General features: G+C 43.2%; 1 protein-coding gene across 2 annotated transcripts in view; it reads left to right on the top strand.

The window, feature by feature from the left end:
• Positions 1-25559, top strand: part of STX8 (syntaxin 8) — a 312508-nt gene that overhangs the window by 60012 nt on the left and 226937 nt on the right. For both annotated transcript variants that reach the window (XM_032138358.2, XM_058431552.1), the window contains exons 5-6: positions 9582-9706; positions 17096-17188. In XM_032138358.2, coding sequence (XP_031994249.1) covers positions 9582-9706; positions 17096-17188 — 218 coding nt within the window. The remainder of the gene's footprint in view (positions 1-9581; positions 9707-17095; positions 17189-25559) is intronic.

Here is a 25559-nt window from a genome sequence, read left to right as displayed (position 1 = left end):
AGCGAAGGAGCTGTCAGTGGGAGAGAGTGGTGTGGAGGAAGCCAAGAGAGGAGAGGATTCATGGAAAGGGGAATAATAAGCTTAGCTGTGACACATGAGGCCTGAAAGAGGGGTCTGGTAAGACCTGGGAGGAGTGTTTGGCAGTGAGGTGGCTGTGAGTGAGAAGATTTTGGTCGTGAAGGGGCAGAAGTTGGCTTGCAGTGGGTTGAGGAGTGAACGGGGGTCAGGAAGTGGAGCTGGTGAGCATAGGTTATTCTTCATGGAAGCTTGGCTGCGAATAGTAGAGAAAGTCATTGCTTGAGGATTTATAGGATGGAGAAGAACTAGTAGAAAGTTAAAATTATGAGATCCTGGGACAATAGGAGAATAAAAGTTATTAGAACAAATGGAGGGTCACTGTAGCTACCTGCCTCGGAATTAATTCTAAACCTAGCCCCCCTAAATTTTTCCCACTCTCCACTCTTATGTCACGCGTGTTTATGTGGTACACATTGCCGGTCCTGGAGACTCATTGGTGTTTTTGCCTTTTCTTGGAATGCCTTACCATCTCTTCCTTTCTTCGCTAAACCTCACGCATTCTTCAAGGCTGCCTTAAGTCTCCTCACCCTTTTTTTTTTTTTTTTTAAATAATAGGGGTCTTGCTTTGTTGCCCAGGCTGGTCTTGAACTCTTGGGCTCAAACAGTCCTGCTGCCTTGGCCTTCCAAAGTTCTGGGATTATAGGCATGAACTACTGTGCTCAACCTCCTTACCTTTATGAAGCCTCTGAAGTGGTAGAAAGGAAGTGCCTTGGGTTAAGAATCACAAGATGTGGGCTGAACCCTTAGCTCTGCCACTGGGTGGGTGGCCCTGAGGAAGCCACTGGATGTCTCTTTGCCTTAGTTTTCTTGTCAGTAATACCTGTGCTGACTTAACACACAGGGCTGTGTGCGATTCACATGAGATAATGTTTGTGAAATGCCTTTGAAATCACAAAACATATTATAGCACCAATGTGTGATACTGTAATTTCCTGACAACCCTCCTGATTGATTTCATTCATTTATTTATGGGTTTTGCTGAAAAAATAATTAATTCCATGTTTTTCTTTCAGTGTCCATTATGCCATCCATAATGTGATAAAGGATGGAGTGATAAACAAGACCTAGTCCCTGCCCTTGTGGAGCTTATAGTCTAGCGCGGGAGACAGAAAACAAACAAACATGCCTAGCTCATTTGCCCATTTTTCCATCCAATTATTATTATGATTTTTGCCATTGAGATATTTCGAGTTCCTTATATATTTTGCCTATTAATCCTCTGTTGGATAAAATATTCTGCAAATATTTTCTCCTATAGATTGTTTTTTCACTGTATTGACTGTTTGCTGTGCGGAAGCTTTTTAGTTTGATATAATTCATTCGTTTCTTTTTGCTTTTGTTGCCTGTGCTTGTGAGGTCTGACTCATAAAATCTTTTCCCAGATCAACATCCCGAAGTGTTTTCCTTGTTTTTGCCTGGTACTTTTATGGTTTCAGGTTTTACGTTTAGGTCTTTGAATCATTTTGAGTTGATTTTTTGCATAGGGTGATAGATGGGTGTCCAGGTTCATTCTTATGCCTGTGCGTATTCAGTTTCCCAGCACATTTATTGAAGAGACTGTCTTCCCCCCGTGAGTATTCTTGGCACCTCTGTTAAAAATCAGTAGGCTTGGCTAGGTTCACACCTGTGATCCCAGCATTTTGGGAGGCTGAGGTGGGCAGATCGGAGTTTGAGGCCAGCCTGGGCAACATGGTGAAACCCCGTCTCTACAAAAATTATCTGAGTGTGGTGGTGTGTGCCTGTAATCCCAACTACTCAGGAGGCTGAGGTGGGAGGCTCACTTGAGCCTGGGAGGCGCAGGTTGCAGTGACTCGAGATTGCATCACTCCACTCCAGCTGGCTTATAGAATGAGACTGTGCCTCGGAAAAAAAAAAAAGAATCAGTTGGCTCTAGATACATGGATTAATTTCTGGGTTCTCGATTCTGTTCCATTGGTCTATGTGTTTGTTTTTATGTCAGTATCATAAAAACAGCATTGTAGTACATTACTACAGCTTTGTGGTATATTTTGAAGTCTGGTAGTGTGATGCCTCCAGCTTTGTTCTTTTTGCTTAGGATCGCTTTGGCGCTTCAGGGCCTTTTGTGGTTCCATGCATATTTTTAAGATATTTTCTATTGCTGTGAAGAATGTTATTGGTATTTTGATAGAGATTGCATTGAATCTGTAGATTGCTTTGGGTAGTATAGTCATTTTAACAATATTAATTCTTCCAATCCATAAGCATGAAATAACTTTGCCTTTGTATCCTCTTCAATTTCTTTCATCAGTGTTTTGTAGTTTTTCTTCTAGAGATCTTTCACCTCCTTGGTTGAATTGATTCCTAGGTAATTTTGTGGGGGATTACTATTGTAAATGAGATTGTCTTCTTGATTTCTTTTTCAACTAGTTCATTATTTATAGAAACACCACTTACTGATTTTCGTGTGTTGATTTTGTATCCTGAAACTTTACTGAATTTGTTTATCAGTTCTAAGAGGGGTTTTTTTTTTTTTTTTGGTAGTCTTTAGGCTTTTCTCTCTATAAGATCATGTTTTCCACAAACAGAAACAATTTGACTTTCTCCTTTCCAATTTGAATGCCATTTATTACTTTCTCTTGTCTGATTACCATGGCTAAGACTTCCAGTACTGTGTTGAGTAAGAGTGATGAGAGTTGGCATCCTTGTCTTCTAGTTCTCAGAGGCAAAGCTTTTACCTTTTCTGTATGATGTTAGCTGTGGGTTTGTCATATATGGCCTTTATTGTGTTGAGGTACTTTCCTTCTATACCTAATTTATTGAGAGTTTTTAATTGAGATGTTGAATTTTATCAAATTTTTTTCTGCATCTATTGAGATTATCGTATGGGTTTTGTCCTTTATAGTTGATGCGATGTATCACATTTATTGATTTGTGTATGTTGAACCATTCTTGCATTCCTGAGATAAATTCCACTTGATCATGGTATATTATCTTTTTGATGTATTGTTGGATTTGATTTGCTAGTATTGAGGATTTTTGTGTGTATATTCATCAGGGATATTGGCCTGTACTTTTCTTTTTTTCTGTTGTATTCTTGTCTGCTTTTTTTATTTTATTTTATTTTTTTTGAGACGGAGTCTCGCCCTTTCACCCAGGCTGGAGTGCAGTGGCGCGATCTCGGCTCACTGCAGGCTCCGCCCCCTGGGGTTCAGGCCATTCTCCTGCCTCAGCCTCCCGCGTAGCTGGGACTACAGGCGCCTGCCACATCGCCTGGCTAATTTTTTGTATTTTTAGTAGAGACGGGGTTTCACCGCGTTAGCCAGGATGGTCTCGATCTCCTGACCTTGTGATCCACCCGCCTCGGCCTCCCAAAGTGCTGGGATTACAGGCGTGAGCCACTGTGCCCGGCCTCTTGTCTGCTTTTGATATCAGGGTTATTCTGGCCACTTAGCATGAGTTAGGTAGAATACCCTCCACTTCAGTGTTTTGGAATAGTTTGAGAAGAATTGGTATGCATTTTTCTTTAAAGATTTGGTAGAATTCAGTGTGAAAGCCATTCAGTCCTGGACTTTTCTTTGTTGGCAGATTTTATATTATTGATTCAATCTCATTACTTGTTATTAGTCTGTTCAGGTTTTAAAAAAATTTCTTCTTGGTTCAGTCTTGGTAGGTTGTATGTATCCGGGAATTTATCCGGGAATAATTTCCTCTAGGTTTTTGAATTTATTCGTGTAGAGTTGTTCGTAGTATCCTGTAATGATTCTTTGTATTTCTGTGGCATCCATTGTGATGTCTCTTTTTTTTTTTTTGTCTAATTTTATTTGTTTGAGTCATCTCTCTTTTTTTCTTACTCTAGCTAATGGTTTCTCAATTTTATCTTTACACAAAACCAACTTTTATTTTGATTTTTTAAATACATTTTTTATTTCAATTTCATTTATTTCTCCTCTGATCTTTATTATTTCTTCCCTTTACTAATTTTGGGTTTGGTTTATTCTTGCTTTCCTAGTTTCCTTGAGATACGTTGTTAGGTTATTTGAAATCTTTCTAGTTTTTTATTGTAGGCATTTATTGTTATACACTCGCCTCATAGTACTGCTTTGGCTGTGTCCCATAGGTTTCAGTATGTTGTGCCTCTATTTCCATTTACTTCAAGGAATTTTAAAATTCCATTCTTAATTTTGTCCTTCACTCATTGGCTGTTAAAGAGCATGTTGTTTAATTTCCATGTATTTGTATCATTTTGCATGTTCCTTATGTTATTGATATTTTCCACTGTGGTTAAATAAGATACTTGGTATGATTTCAATTTCTAAAAAAAATTTTGAGACTTGTTTTGTGTCCTAACATATGGTCAGTCCTGGTGAATGTTCTATGCGCTGTTGACAAGAATGTATATTCTGTAGCTGTTGGGTGAAATGTTCTGTAAATGTCTGTTAGGTCTGTTTGTTCTGTGGTGTCGTTTAAATATGATTTTTCTTTGTTGATTTTCTGTCTGAATGATCTGTCCAGTGCTGAGAGTGAGATGTTAGAATCCCCAGCTATTACTCTATTTGAGTCTATCTCTCCCTTTAGAGCTAATAATGTTTGCTTTATATATCTGAGTGTTCTGGTATTGAATATGTATATATTTACAGTTGTTATATTCTCTTGTTGAATTGATCCCTTTATTATTATGTCATGTCCTTCTTTGCCTAATTTCACAAGTTTTGACTTGAAGCCTGTTTTGTCTGATATAAGTACAGCTACTCCTGCTTGCTTTTGGTTTTTGTTTGCATAGCATATCTTTTTCCATACCTTTGCTTTCAGTCTATGTGTGTCTGTGGGTCAGGTGAGTTTCTTCTAGGCAGCATATAGTTGAGTCTAGTTTTTTTTTTTTTTTTAAATCTAGTTATCCAGTCTATGTCTTTTAATGAGATATTTAATTCACTTACATTCAAGGTTATTATTAATAGGTGAGGACTTATCTTGTCATTTTATTGATTGTTTTCTGGCTGTTTTGTATATCCTTTGTTCCTTCCTCTTATTGTTTATTTTTGTGGTTGGGTAGTGTTCTGAAGTGATAAGTCTTGATTTCTTTCTCTTTTTCCTTTGTATATTGGCTCTACCAGTGAGTTTTATAGTGTCACATGTTTTTATAATGGCTGTTATGATCTTTTCACTTCTAGATGTAATACTCCCTTGATTTCTTCTTGTTAAGACTGGTCTAGGAGTGATGGATTACCTTCATTTTTGCTTGTCTGTGAAAGATTTTATTTCTCTTTCATTTCTGGAGGATATCTTTGCTGCATGTAATATTCTTGGTTGGCAGATTTTTTTTTTCTTTTAGTACTTTGAACATAAAATCCTATTCTCTCTCTTGGTTGGTAAGATTTCTGCTGAGAAATCTGCTATTAGTCTAATGGGAATTCCCTCATAGGTGATTTGATGCTTTTCTCTTGCTGGTTTTTTTTGTGGTGGTTGTTTGTTTGGTTTTGAGACGGAGTCTTGCTCTGTTGCCCAGGCTGGAGTGCAGTGGCATGGTCTTGGCTCACTGCAACCTCTGCCTCCTGGGTTCAAGTGATTCTCCTGCCTCAGCCTCCCGAGTACCTGGGATTACAGGCACCTGCCACCACGCCCAGCTAATTTTTTTGTATTTTTAGTAGAGACAGAGTTTCACCATGTTGGCCAGGCTGGTCTTGAACTCCTGACATCATGATCCGCCTGCCTCAGCCTCCCAAAGTACTGGGATTACAGGCATGAGCCACCACACTCAGTCCTTCTCTTGCTGTTTTTAGAATTCTTTGTCTTTGACTTTTGATAATTTGACTCTAATGTGCCTAAGAGGGGTCCTGTTTGAATGTAATCTATTTGGGATTCTTTTAGCTTCCTGGATCTGGAAGCTCCCAAGACTTGGGAAGTTTTCAGCTACTATTTCATTCAATGTTTTCTGTACATTTCCCCTTCTTTTCTCTTTCTGGAACACCTACAATGTGAATATTTGTTCACTTAATAGTGTCCCATGAATTCTGCAGGCTTTCTTCATTCCATTTTACTTTTTTCTCCCCCCCCCCCCCCCCCCTTTCTGTGTTATTTCACAAGATCTGTCTTCAAGTTAAAACATTTGGCCATGCATGGTGGCCCATGCCTGTAATCCTGGCACTTTGGGCGGCCAAGGCAGGCAGATCACTTGAGGTTAGGAGTTTGATACCAACCTGGCTAACATGGTGAAACCCATCTCTACCAAAAAATGCAAAAATTAGCTGGATGTGATGGCATGCCCCTATAGTCCCAGCTACTCAGGAGGGCTGAGTGGGGGAGAATCACTTGAACCCAGGAGGTGGAGGCTGCAGTGAGCTGAGATAATGCCACTGCACTCCAGCCTGGGTGACAGAGTGAGAACCTGTCTCCAAATAAATAAATAAATAAAATTCTGCTTGGTCTAGTCTTTTGGTAAAGCTCTAGCTTGTATTTATTTACTTATTCATTGAATTCTTCCACTCCAGGATACCTGTTTCATTCTTTTTTATGGTATTTATCTTCTTGTTGAATTTCTTGTTCAAGTCATGAATTGTTTTCCTGATTTCATCACATTGTCCAGCTCTATTATCTTGTATCTCACTGTAAGATTACTATTTTGAATTCTTTTTCTGTCATTTTGTATATTTCTCTATCATTGGGGTCTATTACACAGGAATTATTATATTCCTTTGGAGGTGTCATGTTTCCTTGCTTTTTCATGTTCGATGTATCCCTATGTTGATTTCTACACATCTGGTGGCATAGTTGCCTCTTCTAATTTTATGCAGTGGGTTTTGCAGGAAAAGAGATATTCGTATGAATGGATCTTGGGTGTTGGTTCAGTGGGATGCATTGGCTTTGGTTCCAGGTGGGCATAGTAGTGTAGTTTTTGTGTAGTTTCTTCAACTGTAATCCATGCTAGTGACGTTTGTGAGTGTCTCAGTGGCCTCAGCTGAGAAGCTTTATGGTGGTGGTGGCATGACTTTGCCAGGGATGTGTTCACTGGGCTATTTGTCAGGTCAGCAATGCATGCGTTCACATGGTGGGTTGTCCAACTTGGGGTCTCACTTGCTGGGATTGAGGTTGGTGCCCTTACTCTGGCTGAGGGCACAGTTGCTTGGTTGCTTGGTCAGTCTAGGAGTATGCCTGCCAGAGGTGGCCTGTTGGGCTGTTTCTCAGGTTCAGGACATGGGCACACTGCAGCTCAGCTCTCCTCTGGGGAATGCCTGCTGGGGACAGCCCACAGGGCTATTTCTCAGGCATGAGAGGTGGGCATAAGGCTGCTTGACGGCCCTGGGGGCATGTCTGCCAGGAGTGGCCTGCGGAGTTGCTTCTCAGACCCAGGATGTGAACACAAGGCTGTTCGGCTGGCCTAGTCGAGTTGCTGCTGGGGGTCGCATGGGCTGTTTTTCAGGCCTGAGATGTAGACACATGACTACTTGGCTGGCCTGGAGGTATGTCTGCCAGGGGCAGCCTGCAGGGTTGTTTCTCAGGCCCTGATTGAGGTGTGGGGCCTTTGGGCGGGCCAGGGGCATGTCTATAGGGGGCTGCACTGCCCAACTGTTTCACAGATCCTGGATGCAGGAGTGTAGTCACTCTGCTAGCCTGTCAGTTGCTCAGGGCCTTCTGCTTGCAGGAGGGTATGCAGCAGTTTGGTTGGCTCAAGAGTGGGTTTGTCCTGGCTGGGACTGTTTCTGTGGCTGAAAGTGCAGAGGGTGGTTTCCCTCCAGTGCAGGACCAGAGTCACAGTCATTCCTGAGCCCTGGGGTGTGGAGTTCAGCCACCTGTGTAGGTTTGGTGACATGAAGATGGAGTCCCAGTGCTGGAAAGGTGCAGTGACTACTGGCCCCAAGAGGAAGGCACACTCCAGAGGGAGCTGTGGTCTGAAGATGGCGCCATGCTATAGTAACTTGGCTCATGGAGTGGGTGGGGAGTGGGGAATGCTCCTAATCTGGGGCAGTGCAACCGTGTGAATTCCCAGCAGCTCTCCAAACTGGACTCAGAACTTGCAGGGACTGGGGGATCCTCCTGTAGTAGGGACTGTAGGTGTTTGCAGTGGCAGTGGGGCAGGTGGGAATCTCCCGCTTACCTTTTCCTCACAGGGAGAAGGCCTTCATATGTCTAGGCCTCCCTAATCCTGGTGGAAGAGATGGGGCCACAGAGGCTGGGGGCCTTCATGCTGCCCTCCTAGACTTTCAATCACCACAAGGGCCTCTCCACTTCCCCACTACAGTCCAGCGCTTTCCCACACTGAAGTCAAATCTTAGCTGTTTATTCATTGCCTTAGTCCTTTCATAAGAAAGGGGGGCAGGTGAGCAGCAGGTGCCTCTAATCAGCCATCTTGCTGATGTCCCACCCACCATTTATTCTATGATTTTTCATGAATCTGATGAGAGCTCTAAAGTGAATGTTTATCTCTTCGTTGAAGTGGTCAGAAGGTGGTATCCTGGACAACATGATCTTCTCAGCTTGGACAGAATGTGGACAGGTGGGGAGAGGAGAGGAGCTACTTGAGAGGAGGAGAATCCTGAAAACATGGGGACTGAGGCGGAAATCATGTGTTTCCTATTCCTTAGCGAGATCAACTGGTCTGGTGCAGAAAGGGCACATGGATTATTAGAGGGAGTAAGGTTAAGATTGACAAATCAGAATGTGTTTATTCTGTTATGAATGCTACATTATAGTCACAAAATTGGTATTGAAACCCTGCATGTGTTTCTGTGAGCAACCAAATACTCCTTTTTTTTTTTTTAAGACAGAGTCTTGCTCTGCTACCCAGGCTGGAATGCAGTGGTGCCATCTCGGCTCACTGCAACCTCCGCCTCCTAGTTCAAGCAATTCTCCTGCCTCAGCCTCCCAAGTAGCTGGGATTACAGACACCCGCCACCAAGCCTGGCTAATTTTTTGTGTGTTTGTTAGAGACAGGGTTTCATCATGTTGGCCAGGCTGGTCTGGAACTCCTGACTTCAGGCGATCTGCCTGCCTTGGCCTCCCAGAGGGCTGGGATAACAGGCATGAGCCACTGCGCCCGGCTCCAAAAACCCTTTAATGGGAAATTATATGGTCTTTTTTTAAAACAACAACAACAACAACGACGACATTGTAATCTGTAGTTGCAACATTGTATCTGCTTGAGAAATAATATTTATACCTTTGGGGTCACATAGCCTCTGAGACAAACTTTGTCCTAATAAAAAGGCCACTGTTCGGCCTTCTGTTTTTGAAATTTAAGAACCTCATTTATTACCAACTTCTTTTAGGATTGTTGACTCAAACATCTCTTGGAGGATTAGTACAAATATTATGTTCTCCTATCATCTCTATAACAGGCTGTAATTCTGAGGACCAGGCTTGTGCCTTACCCATCCTTGTATCTCTTCCAGCACTGAATACAGTTCCTGGCATAAACTAAGGATGCAATAAATTGTGTTTGAAATGAATTTTCAAAGCATTCAAGGCTGGCCACCTCTGCACTTGTGGAAGTAATTTGCATTTGAGCTGCATGTTTTGAGATATATCATGCATTTAATATTGTTCTTTAGGTCCAGCCTGATGAGTGAAGAGGCTAAGCGAGGAGCACCCAACCCTTGGCTCTTTGAGGAGCCAGAGGAGACCAGAGGCTTGGGTTTTGATGAAATCCGGCAACAGCAGCAGAAAATTATCCAAGGTACTAAATATCCTGAGGAGTGTGGGCTCAGAAACCTTGCCAGAATTTTTTTTTTTTTTTTTTTTTTTTGAGACGGAGTCTTGCTCTGTTGCCCAGGCTGGAGTGCAGTGGCGTGATCTTGGCTCACTGCAACCTCCACCTCCCGGGTTCAAACGATTCTCCTGCCTCAGCCTCCTGAGAAGCTGGGACTACAGGCACGTGCCATCATGCCTGGCTCATTTTTTGTATTTTTAGTACAGACAGGGTTTCACCCTGTTAGCCAGGATGGTCTTGATCTCCTGATCTCATGATCCTCCCACCTTGGCCTCCCAAAGTGCTGGGATTACAGGCATGAGCCACTGCACCCCGCCACCAGATTTTCTACTGGAGCCTTGATTGTTCCTCATCCCTAGAAAACTGGAGTGAAAACTGCTGGTCTTTTAAAGCTTTTGGCGTGTGCCTCAGGATACCTGAGGAATAGACAGTTGCTGTCACTCATCTCAGTAGCTCATGGAAGTGGTGATTTTCCATTGGGCAAGAGCAGAGACAGCAGATCTGAATCTAAGTCCAAGCGAATTTGATGCTTATGCTCTTTACTTTAGCTTCATGACTGGGAATTAGTCTCCAAACACAAGACTCCATTTTATTTTTTAAATTTTAAAATATGTCAGTTTGGCTTTTCTTTTTTATCTTTTGCCCTGTGGCTTTTTAACTTTTTTTTTTAAACTTTCTTATATTTTTAAAATTTCAGAAGTATGCATAATTGTTATACAAACTGTAAACAATATAGGAATGTGTAAGATGAAAGCCTTCCATATCGTTTCTCCAATCTCAAACTGGAAACGGATTAATATGTATTTCCTTAGACCTTTTGTATACATTCACATACATATATTCAATATAAATATACTTATTTTACATAAATGGAATCATGAGATATTTAGCTCTCTCCATATGTATATAATTCCACACCTTTTTAAAACTTAGTATGTGTCAGCTGGGTGTGGTGGCTCATGCCTGTAATCCCAGCACTTTCGGAGGCCAAGGCAGGTGGATCACCTGAGATCAGGAGTTCGGGACCAACCTGGCCAACATGGTGAAACTCCGTCTCTACTAAAAATAAAAAATTAGCCGGGTGTGGTGGCGTGCACCTATAATCTCAGCTACTCGGGAGGCTAAGGCAGCAGAATTGCCATGTTGGCCAGGCCGGTCTCAAACTCCTGACCTCAGATGATTCCCCTCCACCTCAGGCTCCCAAAATGCTAGGATTACAGGCGTGAGCCACTGCACCGGGGCGGCCTAATTTTCTTCTCTTTCATTCCTACCTCCCTTTATTGAGGGAGAGCTCCTTCTGTATGTTAAATGTGAAAGGTTCATTGCTTCTCTGTGGGCACTGGATGGCACAACATCAACCACCTTTTTGACTGTGTAAACTCAGAGGGCTCTCTAGTATTGGCCAGGAGCCTTTCTGTCTAGCAGAGACTGTATTCCTTTCTTTTGTAAACCTAGAGGACCCTCCCTCTGTGGTCATTCATTGATTTAAACAAGTGTTGTACATTTCACTCCTTGATTTAAATATGTTGGTGCTCCATGCCACTAGCTGGGCTCAGATCTGGGGCAAAGACATAGGAAAAGAAGAAGTCTCATGTATGTCAAAGACACAGGAAAAGAAGACAGCCGTTGGGGTCTGGATCTTGTACTCAATCCAGGGACTGTGGTTGCAGCTCTTAGGGATGTCCCTCTGTTGTATTGTTAAAATATTGATAACTTTTTTTTTTTTTTTTTGAGGCGGAGTCTCGCTCTGCCGCCCAGGCTGGAGTGCAGTGGCGCGATCTCGGCTCACTGCAAGCTCCGCCTCCCGGGTTCACGCCATTCTCCTGCCTCAGCCTCTCCGAGTAGCTGGGACTACAGGTGCCCGCCACCATGCCCGGCTGATTTTTTTTTTATATTTTTAGTAGAGACAGGGTTTCACCGTGGTCTCGATCTCCTGACCTCGTGATCCGCCCGCCTCGGCCTCCCAAAGTGCTGGGATTACAAGCGTGAGCCACCGCGCCCGGCCTGATAACTTTTTACTATGGAAAATTTCAAACGTAATAATAGTAGAGAGTGTCAGATAATGACTTCGTCCTACTCATCCTCCAGCCTCAGTGATTGTCAACTCATAGCCAATCTGTTCGCATGTATATGCCATCCAGTAACCTAACCATCCTACCCAGCCCCTAGGTTCTTTTGGAAGCAAATCCTAGACATCATGTCATTTCGTCAGTGGATATTCAAGAATATGTATCTGAAATATGTTTGGAAAAGATAAATACTGTTTTGGAAAACTATAGTCACATGCCATTATCACCCTTAAGAAGTTAACAGTATTTTCTGAATCTAATCAAATACTCAACGTTCAAGTTTCCCTGATTGTGCTGTGATGTTTTCTTTTAGATAGTTCAATTCAGGATCTAAATATGGCCCATACATAGCAACTAGTTATGTCTCTTAAGTTTCTTTAATATACAGGTTCTTTTTCCAACTCTTCCTTTTTCTTCTGTGCAGTTTCTTCATTGAAACTGCGTTTGCCCTTTAGTTTCCCACTATCCAGATCTTGCATTTCTGAATGTCTACAGATAGGAAATATCCAAACACCTAATGGTTTCAAAGGGATTTTAAAAAAATGATTGTATTAGTTTTCTATTGCTGCTTTAATAAATTACCACAAACTTAAGACTTAAGACACATTTATGATCTTACATTTCTGTAGGTGAGGAGTCCAATGCAGGTCCCATAGGGCTCAGATCAAGCAGTTAGCTTGATTCTTTTCTGGAGGCTCATTCTGGAGAATTCGTTCCCTTACTTTTTCTAGCTTCTAGGGGCCTCCCACATCCCTTCTTTTATCTTCAAAGCCAGCAAGTTATATCTCTCTGACCCTTCTTCATACTCCCTCTGATGGCAGCTGGGGAGGGTTCTCTGCTTTTCAGGACTCATATGATTATATTGGGTCCACCTGGATAATCCAGGCTTATCCCCTGTCTCAGATTCTGTAACCTTAATCACATCTGCAAAGTCCCTTTTGCCATGTAAGGGAACATATTCATAGTTTCTGGGGATTAGGATGTGGACATCTTAGACATGGGGGATATTATTCTATCTGTAACAATGATCTATCCATTTTTAAAAATTCAAATCATTGTAAAATAGGATAATGACTAATAGAGTGTGCTATGTTACAATTGCCCTCTTGTGATATCATCATGACTTGGGTTATGTGAAAGAGTAGGGCAGATTTTGGCAGTTATGACATGATGGTAGTTTTGTTGGTAAGAAACTACATGGTGGTCGGGCGTGGTGACACGCCTGTAACACCACCACTTTGGGAGGCCTAGGCAGGTGGATCACCTGAGGTCAGGAGTTCGAGACCAGCCTGGTCAACATGGCAAAACCTCCTCTTTACTAAAAATATAAAAATTAGCTGGGCGTTGTGGTGGATGCCTGTAATCCCAGCCACCTGGGAGGCTGAGACAGGAGAATTGCTTGAACCTGGAAGGTGGAAGTTACAGCAAGCTGAGATCATGCCGTTGCACTCCAGCCTGGGTGACAAGAGCGAAACTGTCTCAAAAGAAAAAAAATATGTGGTATGGTTTCTTCTTTTTTTCTTTTTGAGACAGGAGTCTTGCTGTATTGCCCAGGCTGGACCTGAACTTCTGGGCTCAAGCAGTCCTCCTGCCTTAGCCTCCCGAATAGCTGAGACTACAGGCGCACACCACCATGCCCATGCATGGTTCTTGATTATTTATATTTTTGCAGTCAGCAGCATTGTGTTTTGATCATTGTCGCTAAGATAGCCATACCACCTCCCCTTAGAAATGCCTCTTCAGGACTTGGGGAAGCCCAGGTTATGAATGTGATTATTATTACCTCTACAGCGTCTCGATTATCTGAATCTTCTGTGTCTTTGGATTGTGAAATGAAAATTTATTGCAGCACTTAAAGATGTGGAGAGAATTGCTAAGTTTATAAAAATTATTAGAGTGGAACAGAACTTTTGGCTCTCTTTCTCTTGTGCATTAGATGATCATCAGGTTGCTAAATCAGATAGTGAGTCAAGTTTGAGATAAAAGAGGGTAATTAGTGTATTTTTCATTCATAATCTATGTCTCTACTAGATAAAGCAATTTTAGGAGTTTAATGACTCTTCTCCCAATGGAAACTGTGGAGGAATCTCCTTTCCTCTTTTTAAATGGTTTTATCTTTTAATCCACATTGACACTCAACCCTCAGTCCTGTATATATAGATTATTCATCAGATGCATTTAGAATTTTACTATAACATCAGTCATCCTATAGGAGCACTTGGTTGAGGAGAGATTTATCTTGGAGGCCATCCAAGAGGTTGTTATTAAAGACCAAGAGGACCTCATTATAAAGTGATTTTACTATAAAATGGTGCTTTTGAATGATCCCTAAAGACGGCAGGTCATTTGTATAGTTAGAAAAAGTACAGAGTGTCAAACAATGTCACAAAGGGGTTCTTACCTCACACCGTTAGTTTAAATAAATTCCAGATGAATTAAAGAGCTAAGTTTGATGATTTAATTCCATAAAAAGACTTGGAAAAAATGTAAGTAAATGTTAATGTGACCTCGAGTAAGACCTTTGTGATTTTTGCGTTTGTAGATATGCGTTTATGTGAAACAGTCATTTCAAAAACCCTGTAGACAAATGAAGCTGCAAGGGGTATAATGTTACCTTCATGTGGCGTGTTCTGTGGTGAACAACAGTCATTACGCTCAGCTTCACAGTGTTCTCAAAGCACCTGAAATTAGAGGAAGAAAATTTTTACAAAGACATGACCGAGACCCCAGTTTAAAATATACATATTAAATTTTAAAGAAAGGATCTTGAGTAACTTGAGTTTAACTCACCTTTTTCTTTAAATTTTCAAAAACTCACTTTGCTCTTTAAATTTGCAAAAAGTTTCAAAGTAATACATCTTCATTTTTAAAACAAAAGCTGTTTTACTATACTTTGTTTTGTATCTTTTTTTTTTTTTTTTTTTTGAGACAAGTTCTCACTCTGTTACCCAGGCTGGAGTGCAGTGGCGCGATCTTGGCTCACTGTGACCTCTGCCTCCCATGCTCAAGTGATCCATCCACATCCGAGTAGCTGGGACTATAGACATGCGCCACCACACCCAGATAATGTTTGTATTTTTAGTAGAAACAGACAGTGTTGCCCAGTCTGGTCTCAAACTCCTGGGCTCAAGTGATCTGCCTGCTTCAGCCCCCTTAAAGGGCTGGAATTACAGGCGTGAGCCACTGCGCCCAGCTTCCTGCTTTTTTACTTAAGAACATATCATGGGGGCCCGGGGCAGTGGCTCACGCCTGTAATCCCAGCATTTTGGGAGGCCGAGGCGGGCGGATCACGAGGTCAGGAGATCGAGACCATCCTGGCTAACACGGTGAAACCCCGTCTCTATTAAAAATACAAAAAATTAGCCGGGCGCGGTGGCGGGTGCGTGTAGTCCCGGCTACTCGGGGGGCTGAGGCAGGACAATGGCGTGAACCTGGGAGGTGGAGCTTGCAGTGAGCCGAGATAGCCCCACTGCACTCCAGCCTGGGCGAAAGAGTGAGACTCCATCTCAAAAAAAAAAAAAAAAAAAATCATGAACTTCTTTCAACATCAAAATATACATAAACGATGTGATTTTCAGTGGCTATACAGTGTTTTACTACACGGATATACTATAAATTTATAAACATCTCTGTGGGCATTTAGGTACTTTCTATTTTTTCACTATTATAAATATTTCACTCTGGGTCTGATCAGGAGAGAGAAATTTGACAGGGAAAGTTGAATGTAAATTATTAACTATAACAGAGATTAGAGTAACGAGGGGTTAGCTAACAGGAGGCCAAAAGAACTCTCAAGAACATAGAACTAGCAGGGATAAGGTGCAATCACCAAGTCTCAGGCTGAGACAGAGTGTCCAGGGAGGAGCCCACGCCCCCAGGGCTAAGAGAGGGCTCAGCTGAGGGTCCCTGAATTTCACAGAAGCCCCTGTGGTGCCCTGCTGTCAGAACCTCCTGGAGATCTGCCCTCTGGGATGATGGGGGAAACTCTTCACGGGGAAGAACCTCCCTGGAGGCGCTCTTGTTATAAACCTGCCCAAGGGAGGGTGTGTGCTGGGAGAAGTTGCTGGTTCTGGGTGTTGCTGGCCACTGTGCACTGAAGGGGCCAGGCACTGAAGGAGCTGCAGTTGCTAAAGGAGCCTGCCAAGAGAGCAGGCTGGAGCCAGGAAGCAAAAACTCTGACAAAGGAAAAAATATTCAAGTGGCCTTGGTTCATTTTCTTTTTAAAAAATTTTTCAAATTATTTTTATTTTTTATTTAGAGACAGAGCCTCTCTCTGTCACCCAGGCTGGGGTGCAGTGGCGTGATCATGGCTCACTGCAGCCTCGAACTCCTGGATGATCAACCAGTCCTCTCACCTCAGCCTCCCCAGTAGCTGGGACTAAAGGCGTCTGCCACCAGGCCAGGCTAATTTTTTTAATTTTTAATTTTTAGTAGAGACAGGGTTTCACTGTGTTAGCCAGGATGGTCTTGATCTCCTGACCTTGTGATCCACCCTCCTCGGCCTCCCAAAGTGCTGGGATTACAGGCATGAGCCACCGTGACCAGCTCTTTCATTTTCATAGAGTAGCCCAAAAGAGTGAATTTGGAGCTAAGAGGCACTAAGCTGATACCTGGCACAAGAAACAAATGTTTCAGGGAATATCCTTGTATATCCATCATTGCATGCTATCTGAATATTTTCTTACATACATTCCTAGACTTAGAATTGGCAGGTAAAAAGGTGGGCACAGCCTACACTTGAGAAATACAGCCATCAGTAAAACTTCTTTACCTATTACATAGTACTTGGGAGCTTCTAGATTGTCACAATATAATTAACCTTAGGTATTGTCATTCTTTTTAATCCTTATAAATCTGATAAGCCAAAAAAGTTTTTTATTTGTATTTTTTAAAAATTAGTAGTGATGTCAAAACTTTTATTTATTTTCTTTTTTATTGTGACGTTCTTGCCTGTATCCTCTGCTGATTTAAAAAATTGGGATATTCAGTCTTTTTCTTATTGATTTGTACATGCTCTTTATATATAAAGTATCAGAAAGTTTAAATGTTCATGTTTCCAAATCTTTGTTTTTCATACTTAAAATCTCAATTCTTTTGGAAATCATTTTAGTTTAAGGTGTCAGGTAGGTGTTTAATTTTTAAATTTTGTTCCAATAATGTTAACTCTTTGATCTCTTTTTTCCTGACTGATTTATATGTTAAGTTGTGTTACATGCCTGGGTGTACTTATGGACTTTAAGTTGTTTTCTTCTAGTTTCTAGTTAATTGTTTTTCTTTTTTCTTTCAGAACAGGATGCAGGCCTTGATGCCCTTTCCTCTATCATAAGTCGCCAAAAACAAATGGGGCAGGAGATTGGGAATGAATTGGATGAACAAAATGGTAAGAATGAGTCTGGGATTGACCAGATTTGCCATTGACATAAATACTAAAGGCTTGAGCATTTGTTGAATGAGTTTAATATTATACAACATGTAAAGTGGTCTAATGTCAATGAGTGTTACAGTTTAATGCATTGGAGTGGGGGTTGTGGCAGATTTAGATGATAGTCGTTAAATACTATGCAAAAAAATTTGGTTAAAAATTTTTCAGTTCTTAGTCTACTTTTAACAATACTGCGTTTTATGATCCATTCATCCCAAGAGCTTTTCTTTTACATGGCAGTGATATGAAATTGCTCAACACTTTGTACACCGAGGCTGTGTGGGCCTCATGTCATCCCCACGCCCAGTGGAGTTTGCTCTTCTTCGATCCTATGTACCAGGCTTCAGGGCAAAAAAGGGTTTGAAGATCTTTGTTCAGGGGTTGATGTGACAAGTCTGGTTGGAAAAAGATGAATTTGCAAACTGCAAGCAGGATGGATTGGAGAGTGTTTAAAAGACGTGGAGGCATCTGCAAGACTCTTGTGCTTGACGAGGGCCTGGATGGATTGTAGGAGTGGGAATGGGGAAGAAATATGGGTGCATGGGATTGCCAGTGATTTTACGTTAAGGACATAAGTCGGGAAACTTGAGAGGAGACACTGGTTTGGGGGTGAAATGGTAAGTCCAGTTTGCATGTGTCTAATTAGAGATGCCGGTGAGAGATCCAAATGGAGGTGTCCAGTTGGCAGTGGGAGACATGGTACCAGAGCTCAGGGAGAGGGCGGAGCCAAAGAGAAGAGATGGGAGCAGCTGCAGTGTAGAGGTGACGTGTGACAGCGTGGAGTCGTTGAGTGGCAGTGAAGCTGGCATTTATGGAAAGCCCCCACTATGTGCTAAGCCCTTTCATCTATGTCATTTCATTTAATCTCCACACAACATCTCGAAGGTGGCACCCTCCTCATGTGTGAGAGGCAAAACTCAGAGTGGCTGTGGGGCCCCCTGAGGCCACATCATTTATGAGTGACAGAGCTAAACTCCAGCTCAGGTCTTCTGATTCTAACGTGACTGCTTTGCTGCTAAACCAGCTTCCTCTCTAAAGAAGACAAAGTAGGAAGAGAAAAAGAAAATGTAAAAGATTCCATCTCAGGTTTTAGCTTTTAGTAATACTACCATGATGGAATGGCTTTCAAGAAAAGTTGTGGGTGCGGTGGCTCAAGCCTGTAATTCCAGCACTTTGGGAGGCTGAGGTGGGTGGATCACAAGGTCAGGAGTTCGAGACCAGCCTGGCCAACGTGGTGAGACCCCATCTCTACTAAAAATACAAAAAATTAGCCGGATGTGGTGGCCCATGCCTGTAATCACAGCTACTCGGGAGGCTGAGGCAGGAGAATTGAATTGCTAGAACCCAGGAGGCAGAGGTTGCGGTGAGCCAAGATTGTGCCATTGCACTCCAGCCTGGGCGACAGAGCAAGACTCCGTCTCAAAAAAAAAAAAAAAAAAGAAAACTTATCATGTATGAGCAAGCATTGAAGCCCTGGGGATAGACGAATACCCACTTTGAAGAGAGGGCTGCACTTCTCAGAATCCTACAGCAGGCACTTCTGTTCTCCATCCTTGGGAAGAATGAGTTAATTTGTTCCCACAGTGCTGTTCCATTTATCTGTCATAAATCATTTCCATCTGTTTATCATCTATCATAAATAAATAGATTACTAAACCCAACGGAGAAGCCTTCTCTCTTTACAATTCTAATAGTTTCAGCACAGAGAGGACAACTTAGTTCTTTTCCTAATGGTACCCACACGAACAGGCTAATTTATGTATTTGCATATAATTCAGTTATTGGTCAGTTCCTTCCTTAAGTGATAGTATTGGTGAGAAAGTAAGCTTTATAGGCTGGGTGCGGTGGCTCATTCCTGTAATCCCAGCACTTTGGGAGGCTGAGGCGGGTGGATCACGAGGTCAAGAGTTCAAGACCAGCCTGGCCAACATGGTGAAACTCTGTCTCTACTAAAGATACAAAAAATTAGCCGGGTATGCTGGCGTGTGCATGTAATCCCAGTTACTTGGGAGGCTGAGGCAGGAGAATCACTTGAACCTGGGAGGCAGATGTTGCAGTGAGCCGAGATCGTGCCACTGCACTCCAGCCTGGGCGACAGAGTGACACTCCATCTCAAAAAAAAGGAAAGTAAGCTTTATAGAAAATCTGCCTATCTGGTGTACAGTTGTTCCTCATCTCAAGGAAATTTAGCCTATTCAATGGGTTAGACTAGAAAGGACTCTAGCCACCAAAACTGATGATCATGTGTTGTGATATGCGTGCAGGTAAGCTGTAGTGTCTGTGGGTGCATGGCTAACAAGTGATGGTGCCTAATTTGGTGGGATGACTTACTAAGTTCACAGATGAAAGCACCGTTTCTTTGTCCAGCATAAGGCAGTCACGCCACACGTCTTTATCTTGTCTTTCCTCTGGTTTAGTGGTTATCATACTTCACTACATATTAGAATCACCTGGGCTGCTTTTAAAACTCCAAGAGCCCAGGCCATGCCTGTGTTAGTTTTCTTTTTTGTTGTTGTTTTCTTTTTTTTTAATTTGATTTTTAAAATTAGCTTCCTTGGGTTGAAGTGTGTTAGTTTTCTATTGCTGTTGTAACAAATTACCACCAATTTAGTGGCTTAAAACAACACAAGGCTGGGTGCAGTGGCTCACGCCTGTAATCCCAGCACTTTGGGAGGCTGAGGTGGATGGATCATTTGAGGTCAGGAGTTCGAGACCATCCTGGCCAACGTGGTGAAACCCCACCTGTACTAAACATAGAAAAATTAGCGGAGCGTGGTGGCAGGCGCCTGTAGTCCCAGCTACTCGGCAGGCTGAGGCAGGAGAATTGCTTGAACCCAGGAGGCAGAGGTTGCAGTGAGCTGAGATCTCACCATTACACTCCAGCTTGGGTGACTGAGCGAGAGACTGTCTCAAAACACACACACACACACACTCTCTCTCTCTCTTAATGTCTTACAGTTCTGTGGGCCAGAAGTTTGATGTGAGTCACACTGGGCTAAAACTAAGGCATGGGCAGGGTGGCTGTTCCTTCTGGAGGATGTAGGGGAGAATTCATATCTTTGATTTTCCAGCTTTGAGAGGCCCAGCTACATTCCTTGGCCCATGACCCCTTCCTCCGTCTTCAAAGACAACAACAGTAGGTTGAGTGCTTCTCATATGGCATCACTTGTACCTCTGACTGCTGCCTCCCTCTTCTACTTTTAAGGACCCTTGTGATGACATTGGGCCCACCCAGATAATCCAGGATCACCTCCCCGTTTTGAGGTCAGCTGATGAGCAACCCATATTCCATCTACAAGCTTAATGGCTCCTTTGCCATTTCACCTAACATATTCACAGACACCAGGGACTACGGTCTGGACATCTTTAGGGAGCCATTGCTCTGTCTACCACAGTAATTTTTTTTTTTTTTTTTTAAAGACGGAGTTTCGCCCTTGTTGCCCAGCCTGGAGTGCAGTGGTGCGATCTCGGCTCACTGCAACCTCCACCTCCCGAGTTCAAGCGATTCTTCTGATTCAGTCTCCCAAGTAGCTGGGATTACAGGCACTTGGCCACCACGCCCAGCTAATTTTGTATTTTTGGTAGAGGCGAGGTTTCACCCTGTTGGCCAGGCTGTTTTCAAACTCCTGACCTCAGGTGATCCACCCGCCTCAGCCTCCCAAAATGCTGGGATTACAGGCATGAGCCACTGTGCCCAGCCTACCACAGTAATTTTATACCAAGTGAATCACAACCTCCAGGGGTGGGGCCCAAGCATCAGTAGTTCTTGAAGCCCCCCGGATGATTTCAAGGTGCTGCCAAATTTGAGAACCAGTGCTCTTGTTGAATATGCGGACAATGTATTCAGTGCTGAACTTTGTATTGGTTCTTATATGCTCACATTACAGGTCTAAATCCCCCACACGCACAGAAGCGCATCCACATGGTGAGGTGTATATACACAGCATCACAGTCACAGTCAGAGGTCCTTGGACTCACATATTTTGCCCCCATCCCTTTTGCTGCTTCCCCCACGCCTCCCCCGTCCTCATCTCCATCTCATACCCGGATGGCTACATGTGTACATATACAAATAGGAGGTATTTTTCCATTCGTTGCCAATGCAAACTTGGTTTTCTCTGTGGTAGCCTCCCGGAGAGAAGGCAGCTATGCTGGTGGTTTTCTAATGTGAACATTTGCTCCTCGGAGATAGGGCAGAGTCAGCCATTTTCTGTCACAGGAACAGAGACTCTCTGAGGATAAAAAAGTATATCCCTGCCAAGACCATCATCAGCTTTTGTTAAAGCGAAAAAAGGCCGTGATAGCTGTAGGTGTTAAGAATGGGGCTGCAGCCCCATCTGGATTTTTACTGTGATCTGAGTGATAGGGAGTCAGGGGCGCTGGAAAAGGGCAGCACGTTTGCTGCAAGTATCTGCATGTGATTTACCGGCCTGCTGAATTTTGGTTTTCATTAAATGAGGAAAACAATAGGCTAGGTCATTTTGGAATCAAGTATCAAAATCTTACTAACAAAATACATTGTACTTAGAGCATAACCACAAAGCTGAAAAGTTGAATTATCTTCAGTTTTGGAATTCAGTTTCTAATCTTCTCATAGAGAATTAAAAAGGGCCTGACCAACCCCAGTAATTACCCTGTTCCTATGCCAGTGACCAAGCCAAGCGAGGAAACGGATCAGCAGTTAAGTGAAAATCCCAGTGATGACAGCCCCTGATGGCCACTGACTAGGGGCGTTGGTGAGTGGAATGCTGAGTGGGTGACATCCCCTCGTGCAGCCACAAATTCTAGTGCTCTTCAGTTCCAGGTGGCCTCTATGGGTGGGAGGGCACAAAGGGCTCACGACAGACCACCCAGCACTGCTCCAGAACCCAGAGTTGTGGTTCTGGTCTCACTCTGCTGCCCAGGCTGGAGTGTAGTGGCACAGTCACGTCTCACTGCGTCCTCCATCTCCCAAGCTCAGGTGATCCTCCCACCTCAGTCTCCTGAGTATCTGGGACTACAGGCCTGCACCACAGCACCTGGCTAATTTTAACTCATTTTTTTTAGAGATGGGGGTCCGGTCCCCTGTGTTGCCCAGGGTGGTCTTGAATTCCTGAGCTCAAGCAATCCTCCCACCTCAGCCTCCCAAAGTATTGGGACTACAGGCTTGAACCACCACCCCCAGCAGAGCTTTTTAAGAAGAACACTAAAACAAGAAAATGAACAGAATTGCTGTGCTGAGACCTTGTGGCATGAGCCACCACAAAGAATCATAGAGGCACAATTTGATGGATGACATCACACCAAGAACACATCTCTGCTGGTGTGTGCAGGTCTTCGCCATTCTTTTGATGCTCAAATATCCCAAATTGGCCAATCCTTTTGGATGTTTCCCTGACAATCTATGAGTAATTCCTTGCTTTCTGGAAGCATAAAATGTCCCAGGCTCTCCTTTTTCTCTATCCTATCCCTGGAATCTGCTGTTTCTTCAAGGATCCCTGGTTCCTTTTATTGGGAAATGCTGTTTGGAATCTAAGATCTTGGTGCATACTGTACTGTACCCATTGCCACTGGAGTGTTGTTACTTTTAGGCCATTCGTTATCATGATTCTTGATTTTTTATAGGTGAGTTATTTCCTTCCCTCTGGAACATGTCAGGATCTTTTATTTATGAGCATGGCTTAAAGTAGGTATATTTTCATTCACTGTTTTGGATGCTTGGCTTCCCTTACAATCTAGAGATTCCATTCTGGGAAATTCTTTTGTCATTTCCTTCCTTCTGTTTTTCTGTATTTTCTCTTGCTGCAACTCCTACTGGTCAGATTTAGAACTCCTGGATCGTCCGAGCATGGTGGCTTATGCCTGTAATCCCAGTACTTTGGGAGGCCAAGGTGGGTGGATCATGTGAGGTCAGGAGTTTGAGACCAGCCTGGCAAACATGGTGAAACCCTGTGTCTACTAAAAATACAAAAATTAGCCGGGCGTGGTGGCACGCGCCTGTAGTCCCAGCTACTCGGGAGGCTGAGGCAGGAGAATGGCGTGAACCCAGGAGGCAGAGCTTGCAGTGAGCCGAGATCGCACCACTGCACTCCAGCCTGGGTGACAGAGCAAGACTCCATCTCAAAAAAAAAAAAAAGTTTCAGTCAGGAAACATTTATGCTAACAGTAATTTAGGACAGGACTAGGGCTCCATGCTAATTTATACTGTTTCTCCTTTGCATGTATACAAAAGACTGTAAGTCGGCCTTCAAATAGCATTTCTGGGCTGGGCACAGTGGCTGGAGCCTGTAATCCCAGCACTTTGGGAGGACAAGGAGGGCAGATCACTTGAGGTCAGGAGTTTGAGACCAGCCTGGCCAACATGGTGAAACCCCGTCTCTACTAAAAATACAAAAATTGGCTGGGGGTGATGACGCGTGCCTGTATTCCCAGCTACTCAGGAGGCTGAGGTAGGAGAATTGCTTGAACCCGGGAAGCAGAGGTTGCAGTGAGGTGAGATTGCACCACTGCACTCCAGCCTGGGCGACAGAGCTAGACTCCGTCTCAAAAAAAAAAAAAAAAAAAAAAAAAAAAAAAAAAAAAAAAACAACAACAACAACAAAAAACTTTTAATATTCTTAGCTGAGCTTGAAAGCAACAAAGGGAGTTCTCCAGGTGCCAGAAATGAAGAAACTTACCTACACCAGTGAGTGATTGAAGTCTCATGGCCCTCAGATAACCAAACCAGATACGTAGCTTAGGGGCCTGCATTTCCACACCGTGTGGAGATGGGAGTTGAGGTTATGGGGCCTACGCATTGCAGGCAGCTGAAGTGGGCTTTCCAAATAAAGCTAGAAGCTGGGAAATGACAGCTTTATGAGAAAATTTCCCCCTTCCCCACCCAAGAATGGGATACTCAGGCCACCCACCTTGGGCCACAGCCACCCCCACATATTTAACATGCATACCTAAGTTTACATTTTTCTAACAAAGTCTAAAGCAAATGAATATCTCGGAATAAATCAAGTTTAGAATTCTTAAACTTCCCTTTAAACTCTTCATCTTCTGTTTTGTTTTCAACTGAAGTCCCCCCCTTTTTTTTTTTTTGCTATAGTCAGTATTTTATTTACATTGACCAACATGTTTTGCTGACTGCTGTTATAATTGCTGTATCCATTTTATTACTCAGCTCTTCTCATTGATTTTTAAAATTTTGAGAATGATAGTTTTAAACACCAAGAAGTTTTAATGTTCACGATTGCTTTTTTTTTCCACACAAATGTGTATATAAGGTTGTAAATTTTTTAATCCTTTGAATGGTACTAGTTAGAACTTTAAAAAATGGTGTTTTTGCTCCTTTTGTTATTTCTGTTTCTTCTCTAGGTAAGTTTTGGTTTATTCATCTTAGTCTTTCTCTTTTATGCTGCTATGGGCTGAATTATATGTCACCCCCCAAATTCAAATATTGAAGTCCTAATCCCCTACTACTTCAGATTGTGACTTTATTTAGAGATAGGGTCTTCAGAAATAATTAGGTTAAAATGGGGCCACCCTGGTGGGCCCTAATCCAATATGCCTGGTATCCTTTTAAGCAGAGGAACCTGAAGCTGGGCACGGTGCCTTGTGCCTGTAATCCTAGCACTTTGAGAAGTCGAGGTAGGTGGATCGCTTAGGCCCAGGAGTTTGAGACCAGCCTGGGAAATACAAGGAGACCCCATCTCTACAAGAAATAATAATAATAATAAAAGAATTAGCCGAAAGTGGTGGTGTACACCTGTAGTACCAGCTACTCAGGAGGCTGAAGTCGGAAGATCACTTGAGCCGGGGAGGTCAAGACTGCAGTGAGCCATGATTGCACCACTGTGCTCCAGCCTGGGCAACAGAGTGAGATCCTGTCTCACAAAAAAGAAAAAAGAAAAGAAAAAGAGGCACGTGGGACACAGACACATGCAGAGGGCAGGCCATGTGAGGACACGGAGAAGACAAGCCAACTGAAGAGGCCTCAGAAGAAATGACCTCTGGCCGGGCGCGGTGGCTCGCACCTGTAATCCCAGCACTTTGGGAGGCCGAGGCAGGTGGATCACCTGAGGTCAGGAGTTCAAGACCAGCCTAAGGCCGGGCGTGGTGGCTCACGCCTGTAATCCCAGCACTTTGGGAGGCCGAGGCGGGTGGATCATGAGGTCAGGAGATCGAGACCACGGTGAAACCCCATCTCTACTAAGAATACAAAAAATTAGCCAGGGGTGGTGGCGGGCACCTGTAGTCCCAGCTACTCCGGAGGCTGAGGCAGGAGAATGGCGTGAACCCAGGAGGTGGAGCTTGCAGTGAGCCAAGATCGTGCCACTGCACTCCAGCCTGGGTGACAGAGCGA

The sequence above is a fragment of the Hylobates moloch genome, unplaced genomic scaffold, assembly GCF_009828535.3.
Source record: "Hylobates moloch isolate HMO894 unplaced genomic scaffold, HMol_V3 SCAFFOLD_19, whole genome shotgun sequence".
In the NCBI taxonomy this organism is placed as follows: domain Eukaryota; kingdom Metazoa; phylum Chordata; class Mammalia; order Primates; family Hylobatidae; genus Hylobates; species Hylobates moloch.
The sequence above is the reverse complement of the archived record's forward strand: the minus strand, read 5'-3'. Positions and strand labels throughout refer to the sequence as shown.